At 38.1% G+C, this 18,391-nt stretch overlaps 1 protein-coding gene across 1 annotated transcript; it reads left to right on the top strand.

The window, feature by feature from the left end:
- Positions 1-1,440: 1,440 nt before the first annotated feature.
- LOC143845477 (protein MODIFIED TRANSPORT TO THE VACUOLE 1-like) lies at positions 1,441-17,339 on the top strand. Its single transcript, XM_077353841.1, has 5 exons — positions 1,441-2,019; positions 2,986-3,735; positions 13,117-13,272; positions 15,079-16,044; positions 16,891-17,339. Exons 1-5 carry the CDS (start codon positions 1,813-1,815, stop codon positions 16,930-16,932), a joined length of 2,121 nt encoding a protein of 706 aa, XP_077209956.1. The 5' UTR covers positions 1,441-1,812; the 3' UTR covers positions 16,933-17,339.
- The last annotated feature ends 1,052 nt before the right edge of the window (positions 17,340-18,391 follow it).

The following is an 18,391-nucleotide window of genomic DNA, read 5'->3' as shown; positions in this document are numbered from 1 at the left end:
AGGTTTAGAAGTGATATCGTGGTGCATGAAAAGAAACACATTTCCGTGGCTAATGCAACTCATTTTGGACATCAAAAAGCAAGGAGACTATTCTATTGGGCTATACTGCGATAATGAGAATTCTATGCTATCTCAACTCAACAAAGCTTTTGTCCCAAACTAGTTGGGGTCAGCTAAATGAATCCTCTGCAAAAAATTCATGAAGAAGGTAAAATATCGCTAAGAGTTACGCCCCAACGAATTTTCTATAGGATTTATTTTATAGAAGAGTGGCAAAGTTTTTCAGCTGGCTGCCAGCCTGACGCCACTCCTCCTTTATCCTGGCTTGGGATAGGCTGCGAAAAGAACAGGCGGAGTTAGTTCTATTCTATCTATTAGAAATATTTTAAGCTCGTTCAAAGCATATTGAAATGGATTACCACTTCATCAGAGAGAAGGTTCTACGATGCAATATTACCTTTCTCTCTCTATCATGGTTTAAAATTTCGGTTTCGGCTAAAATTTCGGAGTTATCTGAAACTGAAATTTCGGGAGAAAATTTGGTATTGCCCCACGAAATCTGAGATTTTTGGGATGAAATTTTGATCGAAATTAGTTAACAGAATAAAAAATTATTATTTAATTATAAATTTCGACTAAATTCCGAATTTTCAGAAATTTGGTTTTGGTACCATTTCGTTTCGGGCTTCACCGAAATCCAAAATTTCAGATTTTGGTCGAAATTTAAAACCGTGCTCTCTATTTAAAAGGAAAAGCAGACACCAGATATCTTCCCAAAGTAGTCTTTCTCGAACAATTTGTGTGTACGCGCGCGGGGTGGGGGTGTTAATTATGTGGATCTAATGGGGTGCCCTTTTCCATGCCATTTACCAAGGGCGCCCTTCAGTTTATCATTCCTCTTTTATATTTATTTTAATTTTTTATTTCTTTTGAAAAACACATGAGGAATACATTATTTTTATTGCAATCCCTTTAAAATATTACCAGCTACTTTGACATTGCATTATATTTTGAGGAGTCAAAACAAACATGAATCAAAATAAAATTTAATAACATTCTGCCAGAAACTTGGAATGTTTAACAAAAACAAACTTGCAATCAATCAAATAAAGAAACAACACCAAAGTTATTCTTTAATTGTTTTTAGGGTCATGATAATCTCGCACTGTGGCAGACTTGAACGCTTTTCTGATGTCAATTCACGTTCAAGGGGCGCGAATTATCCTAGTGGGGGCGCGAATTTATCATTGCCTCCTAGCGGACGCGCCAAAGTGACAAAGTATCAGGACTCGGTGGAACATTTTAGCTCCATCAACTATGTGTAGCTAAATTACGCGAATCCTAACAACCTCCGTTAATTACCCTCTTACCGTGTGCACCTCTGGTCGGTGCACGGCGCAGTCTCGCTAGTCCTGCGTAAAGCTTTTTGCCTCCTCAACACCATCTAAATCTCTCTCTCTCTCTCTCTCTCTCTCTCTCTCTCTCTCTCACAAAATTTCCTTCAAATTTGCTCCAACCCAAAGCCCTAATTACGAATTTGCCCTTCATTTTCTCTGACCAGATCTACTTTTTTCCTATCTGTACCGTTTTTTTGCACCCAATTACCCTCAAATTCCTAAAAAAAATCCTATTTCTGTTCAATTTGTGCCCTAGAAATCTTCGATCCCTAATTTCAGAAGACTTAATATTTCTACTCAAATCCAATTCCGAAACCCTAATTTCACCTTTCGAAAGTTTTGTTCTCATTGATTTGGATCACTAGTATAATTAGATTTCAAAGGTAATAAAAATTAGGTTTTGTGATTTGGCGCCATGGATTCGAGTAGAAGAGCTGTTGAATCTTACTGGAGATCTCGAATGATCGATGGTGTTACATCGGATGAAGATAAGGTCGCTCCTGTTTATAAATTAGAGGAAATTTGCGAGCTGCTTCGTAATTCTCACATCAGTATTGTGAAAGAAGTTTCGGAATTTATATTGAAACGTGTTGATCATAACAGCCCTATCGTCAAGCAAAAGGTATAGAATTTCTTTCATTCTTTTTCTTTAATTGCTCTTTTCCGTTCTTCTAATGTAGTAATTATTACGAGGATCTCTATTAGTTGGATAGATGGATTTTATAATCCAGGATTGTAAAATCATGGATAGTACAAACTAAAACCTTGATTTTATAAGCTAAAACCTGGATTTTACAATCTAAGATTATAAATCAATATTGGTAAAATAAAACCATCATTTTAAAATCTAGGTTTTAGCTTGTAAAATCCATGATCATACACGTATTTTATTATCCAGGATTGTAAAATCCTGGATTTTACAAGCTAAAATCTGGATTTTATAAGCTGAAACCTAGATTTTACGATACATGGATTATAAAATCCAGGTTTTAGCTTATAGCATCCAGTTTTTAGCTTATAACATTCAGGTTCTAATATACTTACTCGTCACAAGGATCTCTATGATTTGAATGTAACTTATGTCATCTCCATGTGCATGATTCTTTTCTTTTTTTTTCATTGAAAACCTTTAGGCACTGTTTGGATTGTGGGAATTTTCTGGAAAAGTTTGAAAATGAAAGAAAAACTCTAAAATTGCTTACTAATTTCACACAACCGACCATGCTTAATTTTATTTAGAGGAAAATTCAATTTATAATGATATCCCTCTACATTAACCATAATCATATCATTTCCCTCTAAATTGTGGAAACAAAAATTTTACCAAGGAAAAAAAAATTCCATCAGAAGATTTGTTTTTTCTTGGGATCTAAACAGGGCCTTAAGTTCTCGTTTTCTGATGCAAACTGCATTTTGCTTTGCAACATTGAGCAAAAAATTATGAAGGAAAAAATATAAGGCAGGCAAAAAGTCATCTCACCATGAGAAACTATTGCTAGGAACTCAAGCATTTCTTAGAATGTCATTTGCATCTGTCACTTTATGTATCTAAGAAACCTTGGGACCTTTTTCACTTGTATTCATGTAGGCTCTGAGGCTGATCAAATATTCAGTGGGAAAATCCGGTGTGGAATTCAAGAGAGAAATGCAACGTCATTCAGCTGCGATACGCCAGTTATTTCATTATAAGGGCCAATTGGATCCTTTGAAGGCAGATGCTCTTAATAAGGCGGTTCGGGACACTGCTCATGAGGCAATCACTGCAATTTTTGCTTCCGAGGACAACAAGCCGGCACCGACTGAAGATATCAATAGGCGGATTCAAGGTTTTGGGAATACAAATTTTGAGATGCCAATGGAAGATAAGAAGTCATTTCTTAGTGAGGTAGTCGGTCTTGGAAGCGCTTCAATTAGACAGGGATTGAGTACAATTACTGCAGCTCATTCACTGAGGAAAAATGACAATGGGAGCTACAAGAGCCCAAATCTAAGAAGGTCACTTACTACAGAAATTGATAGCTCAGATCGATACGAGAGGGATGAACATTCTGGGGGAAACTTGGTCTCTTCTGGGGCCTCTAAGAATGTGACTGCTGGAACTTGGAGTCAGGATTCAAGACCAAGCACTGCAGAAATAGTGAATGGGGATTCTGGCTCAACTCATACAGGCGCAAAGAGTCGTGAGGAGAGGCTGTTGGAGACTATTGTTACATCTGGCGGTGTGCGTTTGCAACCCACTCGTGACGCCATTCAGGTTTTCCTTGTGGAGGCCTCAAAACTGGATGCAATGGCTTTGAGTCAGGCACTGGAGTCAAAACTCCAGTCACATTTGTGGCAGGCATGCTCTTATACTCCTATTTCTAGTTTAACCATTCTCAAATATCTTGGATGAGGTTTATTGTGCAAAATAGGTTTTCAGCCAACCGGTCTCAATTTGATTGGCAAATTTACCTCTGTCCACGAAATGAACTGGGAATGAAATCAATAAGTAAATATGCCAAATATTTGATATTAGTTTCACTCTACTACTCCTTCTGCTCTTGCATTACTTTTCACCCATCCTCTACCCAAAACCCCTAAATTACTCATTATTAAAAAATTTCCTACATTAGAAACACCATTCGAATCCATCTATACCCTGCACGCGATCGTTTTGTCCCAAAACTAATTTTACACCTTTTCGGCATATGTCTACGCTTCTCAGGATACGTCTGCACCCCTCCAAACCTATTATAAACATGATAGAAATACTTTTCTAATATAATCACCTATTTTAGGACCCAAACTCTTTATTTTTACCTATTCTTTCACTCATATTCCCCACCACAACTGTCTACACCATTCCGACATAAATCTATAACTTCCCTGCTTGTGTCTGCACACCTCTAAACCTACTGAAAAGCCCTTTTTGAGGTCCAGAATCTTCCTCATAGGCATGTTGCTAATGTTTTGAGACCTTGTGATATTTTGTACAAGGGATTGGTATACATTCTGTGGGGGTGCTGGAATTTTCTAATTGTGAGAATTGTGACTTCTTGATATTCTTGCTAATTGCTCACAAATATGTAGATTGATTATATGATTAAATTTACTCTTGGATAATCTTAAAATCTCTTCTGTCTAGTCATATTTTTGTGGCCGAATCATAAGAGTTGCATGCTGTCCAGATTTACGCCACTTTCGTTATTATTCTTTTCATATTCTTGGGCGCCCAAAACTGATAGTTTTTCACCCTCGTTCCATTTTCTAGATAACCCCATGTAAGTGTGATTTGTCCTACACCAATAACGTAGTAACTTAAAATTGCATTCAAACGAACCACTTAGTTGAAAGATAAATCACCCATATAATATCCAAAGCCAACAAGTAATAAATCATCCATAGATAGATGTTTCTAAGGTAAAGAGTCAATAGGAAGTGGTGTATACAATGTTGTATTTTGTGCTTATCATAATACAAAGATCTTTGAAGAATACATAACTGGCTGCCATGAAACTTAGAATGCTGCCCACTCTCGCTGTCTCCAAGGTCTTATAAAATAGGGGTTAATTTGTAACTCTCCTTAACTATTTCAAATCCCACAAGTTCAACCAACAAGGTACTTAGTAGTGACATTCGCACACTCAAGGTTTAGTTCAAGCTCTTTGTAACCATTTCAAATCCCACAAGTTCAAACAACAAGGTACTTTGTATTGACATTGGCAGACTCAAAGCACTCCTTAACGATTTCAAATCATGCAAGTTCACACAAGGTACTTAGTAGTGACATTACATACGCAACGCGATAGGGATTATATTAAACCTACAATAGGTATGAAAGGACAAACTAGTAAAGCCCAAACACCTGTTTGGAGGTTTGATGATGAAATGGGCCCAGATGGACATTAGGTCATGTTGGGAATACAAGTCTAAGACATATTTTGTTGGCTATTTCTTTTTTTCGTGAGTTTTTTTATTTAGTTGAGAAGTTGCTGGAGGATTAGTCATGAAGTCATTTAGGGTAGATTTTCTTTGTTCAAATCAAGTAGGACTATTCCTAGAATTGAAGTGTTTTAATTGGTTAGGAGTCTAAGTCAAGAAATCGTGCAAGAGTGTCTATATATCTAAGGCCTAGGGCCATCAAAATTCAGATATTATGATTGAATGGAAGGCTTTTCTGCACATAGCTTGAAACATGGTTTGAAACCTTTTTCTCCAACGTGTGAGGCCTTGACCCATGGTGTGATGCTCAGGATTTTGCTAGTGCTTCTAGCAAACATATCTCCACGTCCCTTAAACAACCTTGTTACCACCTGTCATTCCAGTTTGTTATCTTAAATCGAATAAGCACGAACATTGTTCTTGTCTATTCTATTGTATAAGCCAATTTATTCTTAAATCTAGTCTGGTTCGACTTGAGGGTTTTATTTGTGAGATCTTCAGCTCATGTGCAGTTATTGCCTTATTGATACCTAAGAAAGATGGGTTGTGGAGGATGTGTGTGGGTAGCCATTGTCATCAATAAGATCACGGTCAAGTATTGTTTTTCCTTTCCCATGGCTAGATCATGTGCTGGATATGATATATGGATCATCCATCTTCACCAAAATCGGTGGTTATCATCAGAAATCGTTCAAGCTAGGTTATGAATGGAAGACTGTTTCTTGACAAAGGATGGACTTTCGGAGTGGTTGGTGATGCCTTTTGGTGTCACCAATGCAGTACTTTTATGCGGGCCATGACACATGTATTTCGTCCTTTAATTGGTTACTTTCTTGTGGTTTACGTTGATGATATCCATGTTTATAGTAAGACCAAGGAAGAATTCCTTCTACATATACAACAAGTAATGAGGGTTCTCCACCAAGAGAAGCTTTGCGTCAACCTAAAAAATTGTTCTCTCACGAGTCCAAGTATTGCATTCCTTGGCTTTGTTGTTTTGTCTTGTGGCATATAAGCAGATCCAATCTAGATAAAGAGAAAGCCATAATTGATTGGTTTGTTCCCACTAATATCCATGAGGTTCAAAGTTTTCATGGAGTAACGACTTTCTACCATATGTTTGTTCAGAATTTCCAGCACAATTATGGCTTCAATCACGAACTACATGAAGAAGGGTAAATTCGCTTGGTCCCGGGCATCAACCAAAGCTTGTGAAGAGAGAAAGAAATTAATAACAGAAACAACAGTCGTACAACTTCAGGCTTCTATAAGGTCTTTGAAGTTGCTTGCCATGTATCTAATGTGGGTATAGGAGGAGCTGCCTGGTGTGTCACCTAGTTTTCTATTTTATTGAGAAACTCAATGAAGCGAATTAGATGTATTCTACCCACTACAAGGAGTTCTATGCAATAATGAAGGCACTTCATTATTGACATTGTTATGTAGTCCATAAAGAATTTGTGCTCTATTCAGCACTCATAGAACAAGTTGGACCGTAAACCTGCCAAATGGAGTGCATATCTTCAGGATTTAAATTTTGTTCTCAACACACGGCTGGGGTAGAGAATTGGGCAGGTGATGCATTGGGCCAAAAAGTATATATTCTTCTTTAGATGTTAGTGAAGATTGTTGGGCTTGTGCGGTTGAAGCGAGAATACGACGTGACCATGATTTTTGGGTCATTTGTAGCGCTTTGACAACAGGGCAGAAAAATGATTATCCCACCTTTTCGCACATGATGTGTATCTTTTTAAGAATACTTGTCTATGTTTGCCTAATACTTAATTTAAAGAACAACTAATTTGGGAGTTGCATGTAGGAGGGTCTTCTGAGCACTTTGAGAGGGATAAGATGATAGCAATAGTTGAAGATTGATATTATTGGCTACCACCAAAGAAAAATGTCATGAAGCATAATATTGCTTTGTTGTTGTTTTTAATAGTAACTGCTTTCATTAATAAAGTGGAAGAAGACTGAGAGGGTCGTACAACCAACATACATAATGATATGAAAACAAAGGAAATAGAAAAAATAATACAACACTCAAGGGGGAAGGAAATCGAACATCTCCAATCTCTCCCTCCCTACGCCTTGGCGAGCAATACAATCAGCATCATTGTTCACCGATCTCTTGACATGCTTGAATACCAATGAAGATTCCCCTATCTTGTCTTGGATTTCATCAAAATATTGCGCAAACCGCCAAGGAGGAACAGTGGACCCTTTTAACCATCTAATGATATTTGAAGAATCGCCTTCCACTATTGTTTTATCCAAAAGCTCCCTACTTAAGTGTTTGATGCCTTGATAGGCAACTCTGACTTCCGCTTCACTAGCATCAGTTACACCAATCGGGTTAGAAAAAGCCCAAGTGACCTCTTTATTGGCCCCTCTTAAAACTCCTCCAATTCCTGTCGGCCTGGGATTTCCCAAACTTGACCCATCAACGTTGAGTTTGAACAAACAGACCGCCGTGGGGGGGGGGGGGGGGGGGGGGGCTCTTCCCAATTTTGCACAAATTGTTCCCTCCTCTCCGAATTATTGCATGCTTCCTTCCACCCTTCCCAAGCCGAGGTAAATCTAAATAGAGGAAGTGTTTTCATTGAAGCAATAACAAGTGCAATGACTTTGATAAACAAAAAGTAAGGGGTTTTAGCCACTCCTTCGAATACCCTTGCATTTCTTTCTTTCCACAAAACCCACAATGTCGCTAAAAAGCACATCCTCAGTTATAGACCATTTATTGCTCAAATTTCAAGGAAGACGAGAGAGTATGGACCTTAGAGTCAGATGGAGAATTCTCAGCGAAGTCGTTTTTTGCTGCAATTAATAAAGGTAGAGGCTTCTCAACAAGTAAAGTATGGAACTCCTTGCCTCCTCCAAGAGTGGTGGCCTTTTCATGGACGGTAGCCCACAAGCGAATCAACACCTGTGACCGACTTCAAAAAGGAAAGATCCAATTGGCTAGTAGATGTGTCCAGAAGAAACTTTAAACCACTTAATGTTGCACTTCCCATTCTCCTCGCAATTATGGATCAAGGCTATGCAAGCCACGCTCTATCAGAAGTGTATTACTACATTGGAGCAATGGTCCCTTTGGAGACTTTGGCAGATTGTTATGGAAAGCAATCCCCTATAGTATTGTCTGGAATATCTGGAAAGAAAGGAATAGACGCATTTTTGAGGAGCAAAATAGAAGCATGAGTCGGGTGGCATCGGACGTCAAAGTGGAAATCATCTCTTGGGCAAAAACAAAGAGGAGAATTCCTTTTGGCATTGGCGACATCTTGCAAAATTGGTGGATAGTAATATGGGAAAGAACTATCAGGACTAAGCCCCAGCCCAAACGGAAACCACCACCGCCGGGATGGTTTAAAGTTTAAACTGAATTTCGATGGGAGCTCGATAGGCAATCCAGGGAAGGCTGGGATTGGGGGCCTCATCAGGTAAGATAAAGGAACAACAATCATGTCTTACTCCGGACCGGCTGGGAATGTGACGCGAATGAAGCCGAAGTTAAAGCTGTCCTTTTTGGTCTTCGATGGGCCCAAGGACACGCCCTAAGCCACCTGATAGTGGAAGGTGACTCAGCCAATGTAGTAAGCTGGGCATCAAACAAATATAAGGGTCCTTGGAGGATTCAAGGGCTGATCGCGGAAATATTAGACCTGTTGGTTTTACTGAAGCCGAAGATAGAGCGCATAAGAGATCAGCAAATGCGACGGCAGATGCTTTGGCTAAGGAAGGGATCCTGCGAGAATCTACAATAATAGTATCATTGTCTAATCCCCCCATTTAAAAGTACCTTGTAATAGGTCTTCGGATCGTTTTTATGAAATGTAAGCTGTGGGACATGTGGGACATCTTGTCCCTAGCTAAACCTATTGAAATTAATGAAATTCAATTTTCAAAAAAAATAAAAAATAAAATCCCAAAATAGCTTTTTAGATCTACTTTTGCCAAGTGGTAAATCCCAAATACGAGCAGGGAAGCTGATCCAGATGACAGCCCATAATAGAAGCTAGACTCTCAGCCAACCTCTCCTCAATATTTAGAGCACAAAAGCGGGAATTGTGGAAATTAGATCTTTGACCAGTGATTAATTCATACCATTGGAGAATGGCCTTAAGATTGAGCACCTGCAGCGGGTTCGGAGAGCAAAATAACAAGGTGTCATCTGCAAACTGCGAGTGAGACACCTCGACCCTGTTTTGACCCACCTGTATCTCGTTCAGAATTCTTATCTTTCTTCCTGCATCCGTAAGCCTACTCAAAGTTTCTACCACAATAACAAAGACGAAAGGAGATATGGGATCACCTTGGCAGAGTCCCCTAGAGCAGTCTAGTGACAGGGCTATTTGTCCTTATTCAATGGGAAGGACTTAATTCTTTATCATGGTCCTGGTTGTACTGCAATGAATGATGAGCGGGCTGTTCATCTACCACAAGTTCTTAAGGTTAAAGAATGAGTAGAACATGTGCTTGCTGATTAATTTGCGTTCACTAGAAGCGGTGATTTTCAAAAGTATCTTGTTTGATTGAGAGTTTGACCATTCTCTTATTGTACTAGGATTACTGTCAAAAAATTCTAGCATATTAAACCAGATCTCTGTGGCCACTACCATTCTATTTACTCAGCAGAGTCAAGTCTCTTAAAGTCGGGTAGAGATGACAGGGATCAAATTTAAAAGTACAACAGAAAGGGCTATTTTTCCATTCAAGATGATCCCCTACCATATCAGCCAAGATTGTCCCAGTCAGCAAAGAAGGCCGCAGTTGAAATCACAAAGCTGGAGGTGGCTGTTTGAATCTTGTCTCCAAGATCTCTTTTCTTGTTCTTGACTTGCCTTTTCTTGTGGTGCAATTAGAAAGGGCAAAGTAGTCAAAGCCCAAACATTTGTTTGGAGGTTCAATGATGAGATTGGGCCCACATGGACACTAGGTCATGACTACTGTTAGCAGTACAGGTCTACGACCTATTTTGCTGGCTACTTCTCTTTTTCATGAGTTTATTATTGAATTGAGAATTCCTAGAAGTTTCTAGAGGATACGTTATGAAATCCTTTAGGGTAGGTTTTATTTGTTTAAGTAGTTGGACTAATGCTAGAGTTGAAGTGTTCTAATTTAATTAGGAGTCTAAGTCAAGAAGTTGTGGAAGAGAGCCTTTGTGTGTAAGACCTGGTACTTTTTTTGCACATAGCATGCAAACATAGGATGAAGGCTTCTTCTCCATGGTCTGAGGCCTTGAACCATGGTGTGATGCCTAGGGTTCTGCTAGTGCGACTCTGGCATAATTATCTTTTCTACTTATCTGGTTGCAGGTACTTATATGCATGCAAGTTCTCTTTGAATTTTTGCTTGTTCTCCATTATAGATCACATGTTTTTTCTCTATTCATTTTCTTGTCATCTTCCAGTCATTCTATCTTCTCATCCTCCAAACCTTCTTTCCTCTATATCCTATTTGAACTTCATCTCCAATGGCAAAATTTCTGCACCAGTATTTCATCTAGATGTGAATGTTTAGAGCCTTATTTTTAATATGCATTGTTTCATCTATTCTTGTTGCATTCAAGTCATATAAACAACCTTATTACAACCTGTTGTTCTAGCCTGTTATCTTGAATCTATAAAGTCTGGATCATGTTCGTCTATTCTATTGCATAAAACAGTTTATTCTTAAATCTAGTCATAGGGAGATCTTAATTTTCGTAGATGATTTTTCTTCTCTAGTTTCCTACCTTCGCTTCTGCATCACAAAGAATTAGGGATGCAACTCAGGCTTGGGTGGGTCGGGTTGAGGCCAACCCTAGTCCAACCTATGGCAGTGTTACCTTAATCCTAATCCACCCCAACCCAAGCCTCGGGTTGAGAAGGGTCAATCCTAACCTAACCCAACCTACCTCTAAATCTCTCAACCCTAATCCAACTCATGAAACTCGATTTCCCAAATTGAGTTGGGTTGGGTTCATGATGGCTCGGGGGCAAAAAAAGAAACAAAATACAAAAAAAATTAGGGGAGGGTGTTGGGTCAGGTTGCCCAAGGTTTCAAACCTAATCCAACCTGAAATTAATTTGGGCTGGGATTTCCCAACCCTAACCCAATCCAATGTGAGGAAATGCCAACCCAACTCGAGCCGAAACCGGGATGAATCTATCAGGTTTGGGTTTTGCCTGACCCAAGTCGCACCCCTACAAAGAATCGGCCACCATGTTTTGTGCTCTCGATTTGTGTTTGAGCCAAAAATTGTATTCTTGAAGGAAAACACTCCACTTGGTATGCCAACTATCGATTTTTATTTTTGAGAATTCAAGTACCTTAGTTATTTATGGTTAAAATAAAAACGAACTCACAATTAGTAAGTTCTTTTCTACAATGCTTCAAAGCTTGTTCGATAGCATAGAACTCAACTTCATGTGTTGAATATTGCTCTTGTGCATCGTTTAATCTTTCACTATAGAAAGCTATTGGGCGCCCCTTAGGCTAAAAGCAGCTCTGATTCTTACTTGTGATGCATCATAGTCCAGTTCGAATATCTTTTCAAAGTTGGGAAGTGCAAGTATAGGTGCCTCGGTGATCTGCTTCTTCAGTGGTTGAAAACTCCTATCTGTTGTCTTAGACCAAATAATTGGTCCCTTCTTCATGCATTCAGTCAATGTGATGCTGAAATTTCTTATGAGCAAAAAAAAAAAAAATTCAAAGAAATTTCTTATGAGCATTGATAGAATGTTGGCTTCCTATGGAAACTATGTACATCAGACACTTTTGTAGGCGTAGGCTACTCTAGAATTGCTCACCTTTTCTTGATCAACCTTCACCCCATCGGAAGACACTACATCGCCAAGGAAGATAATTTTGGTCACATGAATTTAGACTTTTCAAGTCTATTTAAACTTTTTCCTTTTGAAGAATCTCCATCACTTGATGGAGATTATGAATATGTTACGAACTTTGGCTATGAACAAGAATATAAACAAAATAGACTAAACAAATTTACTATAAAAAGAGGCTACTGCTGTTGGCACTACCATGTTTTGCTAATTGCAACAACTCATACTGTCTTTTAATTTTTAAACAACTGTAAAGGGTTATTACAGGTCCCAAAAGGCTCACAAAAGCCAATTAAAGAAGAAAAGACAAGTTGTGTTTGTGCAATTATTAAAACATGGTAGTGCCAATATCAGTAGCCTAAAAAGATCCAACATATTATCCAAACGAGGAATTTGAAATATATATTTGATGGTTTTCTTAATAACATGGCTATCCACAGACACTCCTTCCCATCTCAAAGCAAAAAGAAAAGAAAAAATGGGAGAAAATTGAGGCCTACTCAAGTAGGTGATTACACATACACTTGACCACTGTCCGTTCATGATTAGATGACGGTGATGGGCATATAAAATGGCTCTCATTCGGCTTTGCCTCTTCTTGTGGCTTGATTTCGTGCTGTGCAGCTTGAGAATGGAGATCCTAGTTTGTTATGATTAGATTGGAGCTGCTAGTCTAATTATATATTTATTGAACATTTTTTCTACTACGTACAACAGTTTAAGCAAGGCTGGATGCCAAAAGTCTATTATCTAATTCACCCGACCCGATAGTACCCATTTTGGGAGGAATTTTGCATTATCCCTTGGGTCCGTTTTCGCTCTCGAGTTCTGTTGGCACAATCACTGGTAACTGTCTACTTGATGGTCTATTCAACTATGGACAGCCCATCTTTATGCCTGCATATCAACCAGCTCATTTCACACAATGATCTAATAAGGCTTGTTTTGGGTTTAATTTCTCTTTTCAGGTCCGCATGAAGGCTGTGTGTGTACTTGAGTCAATTTTGAGAAAAAAAGATCATGCACATTTTGCTACTATAGGATCTTATTTTAGTGAGAACAGAGATGCTGTAGTCAAATGTTCTGAGTCACCCCAAGCTTCTTTGAGGGAAAAGGCAAACAAGGTATGAATCTTTGTTAGTCACTTTGCTAGATACATTAAACTTGATGTTTTGGATGCCTATGTCTGATTTCTTTGGTTTCAGCAATCATAGTACATCTGAATTGCCATTATTATACACATTTTGTATCTAGGATGTTAATTAAGTCAATAAAACAAGTAGGTAAACATTTATAATACTTATGTTTGGTTTACAACCTATAAACATGCTCTTGTGCATGTGCCCAACCTCAGTTAATTTCAGCTGCCACGTGGGCGTAAACAATAATAATGATGTATCCTGTTTATACCTCTGCCTGCCTGAGGGCAGTTAGTTTCACAGTTAACCAATTGCTGTGGGAGGGCAATTTACAGAATTTCCAAATCATTCATATGAATCTTTAAACAACGTCTTGGTTTATGAAGGGTTGACAAAAAACAGTGAAAAAAATTCTATTAGAGTCTAAGAAGGACCAGTTTCATCAATTTTCCTTGATAAGTATTAGAAGCAGTCATTTTGAGCTTGTATGTTTTTGGTTCACTTTGATTGGGTGATGAACGTTCGTTTAGCGGAACTGTTCATATTATCATATCTTTCAATATTAATCCCTACAAGGGTATTAGTTGATTAAAAAAAGGCTTGGCATGCTTGATATCTTCTGTGAAACTTTCCATCCCAATGTGAATGCATTTTAACAAATCTTTCTGCTGTTTTTGGCTCGCCTATTTGTTTCCGAAATTTGCCCCTTGTTATTGTTCTTATGCCTTATTTTTAAGACAATTCACTTCAGTGGCTAGAAATAGTTTTAATAAATAATTATCTACTCAATTATGATGACTTCCTACGGATGTAAATTTACTTGTCTTATAGGTTGGTAAGCTGTTATTTACTTTTTGTCTGCTATTATGCTCGTCAATAAAAGGTAATCAAAATGAATCAGTTGGATTTTTTCCTTCTGAAAAGAATATGTTATGTACAAGATGTGAAATTATATGGTGTTCGCCTATTGCTGTCCATAATTTATTATTATTATTATTATTTGGGGTGGGTTGGGGGTACTAAGTAGGTGCCACCTTGATATTTGATCCAATGACAGGCGACTTTTTCAGAGGCTGTCATTGGATCAAATATCAAGGGTGGCACCCTGATTACGTGCATCAACGTGCAGACATCGTATAAAAACTCCATACAAGATTTCTCATTAAAAACTTAAGCTGAGATGTTTCAGGGATCCAAGGTTTTGTCATTGTGATAAACGGGTTTGCACTCAAGCTCATTTGCGTGTACATGTATGCATGCACGTTCCAATATGGTACCCTGTTACAACTGGATATATACTGAGATGTATCTAAGTTATTTTAATATGAATAGATTTTATTCCTCCATCTTAATACTTCTTGACCTGTCCTTATTTTATTTTAATGTGAATACGATGTTCTCTTCGATTCCCAACAGGGTTTCTTGAAACCATTATTTGTTTTATAGAATTACTGTGCTGCATATGTAACCCTCTTTTTGGAATGTTGAGCTATAACTTCAGCACCTAATGGCACTGTAGGCAAGCATGTGCGATCCTTCTTTATTAAATTACTTGCAGGTCTGCATTATTTTATTCAGATTGTCATACTATTCTATCGAACATTTTTTTAGCATTTTTTCTGTTTTTCTGTTGCACCTTTTCTATCGTAGGTCAATCAGATGTTTTCTATTGCACCTCATGGTTATGTTTTGCTTAGGTTGGAAAGCTTTCAACAGAAGGAACCTATATCTATCTGACTTTCATTGGTCAAATTTGAGTAACATGATTATTTTCTGGCATTTAATTGATAGGTCCTAGGCCTTTTGGATGGAGAGCAGGCTACAAAGGCAAAAAGCATTACCAAAACCGAGACAACTACGATTGTTCAGATGCCCGACTTGATAGACACTGGTGATCCAGATGATTATGGAAGGGAAGATTCTACCGAAAAGCAAATTGATCCAAGCATTACCAATTTGACATCATCCACTCATGTAGTTGATGATCTGTTTGGAGATAACTTGGTCACTGGTGTAAGCACTAGTGAAAATAGAAAGGAAGATGACCCATTTGCCAATGTATCATTTCACACTGCCGATGATAGAGAACGTGTTGATGACCTTTTTTCAGGATTAACCATAGATGATAAGATTCCCAGTAATGAGTATAATATGCCAACAAACAATTACAGGGCTGAATTGTTCGATGTTTTCAATTCCAACTCTGACCAACCTCCACCGGAACCCTTACCGGAGAAGAAGGATATGAATGATTTGATGGCTGGTTTAACGGCCCCGGAGTACAAGAAGCAAGGAGCCATAGGTGGGGCTTTTTCTGATGCCTCCTTTTTAGATCTAAGCAATCAATCGAGCCATCATGCTTCAAGTGAAGCTTTCAATGGTGTTCTAGGTTCGCAAAATCACAGCCCGAACCCCTCATACCCAAACCCTTTGTTTCCTTTGGGGCCTATGCAGTACAACATACCTCCCAATCTCATGTTTAATTCAGCTTTATCTTCTCAGCCAATCAATTATGGTGCAGTGGGGAGTTTGACTGCTCAGCAGCAGCTGCTTGCCACCATGTCTAACTTTCAGCAGTTTGGAAATTTTAGTGCTCCAGGAAATGGTGGACTCGGGCACACTGCAGGTAATGATATGGGAGGAGGATATGCTTCTGCCTTTCCGGACGTTTACCACCTTACAAATAATCACGTTCAAAGTCTCGGTACAACAAACAGCACAAAGAAAGAGGAGACAAAGGCATTCGATTTTATCTCGGTATGATTAATATCACATAAACTGCTGAACTTTGCCATGTTTACCTGTCATGCAAATGTCAAAACATGTAGATGGGTATCAGAGAAATAAGTTCCAATCATAGTCACAAATATCTCCAATGTTTTCGAAAGAGTAATGCTAGTGAAACCGAGAGTAAGACTGAGCCGGGAACCAAACTAATGGGTTCTTGCCACAACATCACAAGTGACATAAGCCGGCCCTTTATGAAAACCAACAACAAGTAGATTTTTTTTTTCCACACATGGCACATTCTCATTGTTGGTCTTTCCCATCAGTCTTACTCTTGGTTTCCATATCATTTTCCTCTTTGAAAATATCACGATTTTTTTTTATCAAAGGACAAAATCCTGCAAATTACCCAAGATTCTGAAAAAATCATCAAGTTATCTTCATATATTTTTTACAGCAAAAATATCATGATAATATCAAGATAAATTCACGTTATTGTTTGTATTCCAAGTTTTGTTCATTTTCTTTTTTGAATGGCTTCATAATTTTTTTCTTAATTTTTTTATTTTTATTTTTTTGAAAGTGGGGAATGTAACTTCTGTTGGACTTGTTAAATTTATATTTTTATGTATTTTAATTTTTTTACAATTTTTCCCGATATAAATCTTAAAATAACAAGAAAAATTAAAATATCCCATGATACACCCCCTTTCCAAGAAATTCCGGAGACAAATATTTGTGACTATGGTTACAACCAACCAATTGTATCAAATCGGACCAAACAGGACCATGGACACACGAACAACATTCTTACAAAATGAATCCATGTCACGTACTTCCCACACTAATATCCAACACCACATCTCTGTCTTGCAGGATCATTTATCAGCGGCTCGTGATACAAAAAGAGTGGTTTGAAAGGTTTATTCTGTTGGCTGTCTGGTGATGGCAATCATTTTGCTTAGTTATTGAGCCGAGCATACTAAAGCGCTGAAATATTCTTTTAGACTATACCTCCAATTAGACCATAAATGGGAGCTTATAATCCTTTTTATGGTTGTCAAATACTCCTTTGTCATTTAGGCAAGAGGCAGAAAACACGATCACGAAAATAACAGAAAGAAAGAGAATATGGTGGTGTTGTATCATAAGATGAAAGAAAATCAATGTGTTCAGAGCATATTTTTCCATTTTTTTTTTCTGATTTTCTTTGAAGATTTGAGTTTTCTGTCTTGACTGAATCTACTTTTTCCTATGGAGAGATTTGTGACATTGAAATAGTCTCCCGAGTTGTAAATGGTTATAAATAAACTCCTTTGAAATGCCATATGGTATCTGTAGTGTTGAAACTGAAACAGTGCAGTCAAAGCAAATCCTAGTCGACTCAGCACAATGCAATCGAGTATTTGGTTGACCCGGCCAACTACTCGGGAGAGTCAAAAGAAGTTTTGATTGACTTTGTATGGCAAAACAAGGACTCGGATAAGAATTCGGCTTAGTTGACTCGGCAAGTCAACGATGACATGGGGGAGTTGGAATTTCATGGGTTTGTTGTAACTCATACCGTGTGATGACTGAGAAAATTGGGAATGTCGTAACTCAGAGCAAATCCTACTTTACTTGGCACAATGCAGTCGAGTACTCAGGTACTCTGTTGAGTAAAAGGAGTTCTGATTGACATTGTAGTGCAAAACATAGACTGCTAAGAACTCGGTGGAGTCGACTCGGTGAGTTGATGATGACATGGGGGAGTTTTGAAACTGGGTATATATATGGCTTTGCATTGTCTGAGAACATTGGAGATTTCATAACTGGAAACCGCCCCAATTGGACAATACTGAAAGTATGATCACAAGAGTTTTTCAGTTTAATCTGGCTTACTATAGTCTGTTAACTGTCCATTTTGAGAGCCCTCCTCGAATCCAAGTGTTTTTATGCTAAAGCTTTGCTGTGGTGGGGCCTTTGCTGATGTTATTTTTGCTCTGGATCTTGAATGCTCAGTTTACTGAAGTTTGATTATCCAAGCGTTTTCACAAATTTGGCTAAAAGTTTTCATGCAATTGATTCTTTCTTTGTGCCCATGTGATGACATTGGTAGAGTCCCCGTTAGTAAACTTTCATTTAGTACTGATATGAAAATTTGGAGGCTACATTAGAGTTTTGCTTCTACTAATTGAGTTTTTTCCACAAAAAACATCTCCCCCCTTCAAAATTCATGCTTAAAATATTTTTCCAACTCCTATTTCACATACTCAGTTGTAATTTCGCAAACTTCTCAGATCAAGAAATCAAATGAGAAATCCTACACTCGATATTAGTGTAGAAGTTGAATAAAAAGTAAGAGAAAACGATCAAAAGCCATGAGTTGAATAGAAAT

This window comes from Tasmannia lanceolata, unplaced genomic scaffold, assembly GCF_043159265.1.
Source record: "Tasmannia lanceolata isolate RefF3 unplaced genomic scaffold, GAP_Taslan_0.1 ptg000015l, whole genome shotgun sequence".
Taxonomy (NCBI): domain Eukaryota; kingdom Viridiplantae; phylum Streptophyta; class Magnoliopsida; order Canellales; family Winteraceae; genus Tasmannia; species Tasmannia lanceolata.
The sequence above is the reverse complement of the archived record's forward strand: the minus strand, read 5'-3'. Positions and strand labels throughout refer to the sequence as shown.

Excerpts from the sequence above, each read along its gene's own strand:
- LOC143845477 (XM_077353841.1), top strand. The coding sequence starts at position 1,813 with ATGGATTCGAGTAGAAGAGCTGTTGAATCTTACTGGAGATCTCGAATG. Across the intron at positions 2,020-2,985 it reads GCCCTATCGTCAAGCAAAAG|GCTCTGAGGCTGATCAAATA; the intron begins GTATAGAATTTC and ends GTATTCATGTAG. Across the intron at positions 13,273-15,078 it reads TGAGGGAAAAGGCAAACAAG|GTCCTAGGCCTTTTGGATGG; the intron begins GTATGAATCTTT and ends TTTAATTGATAG.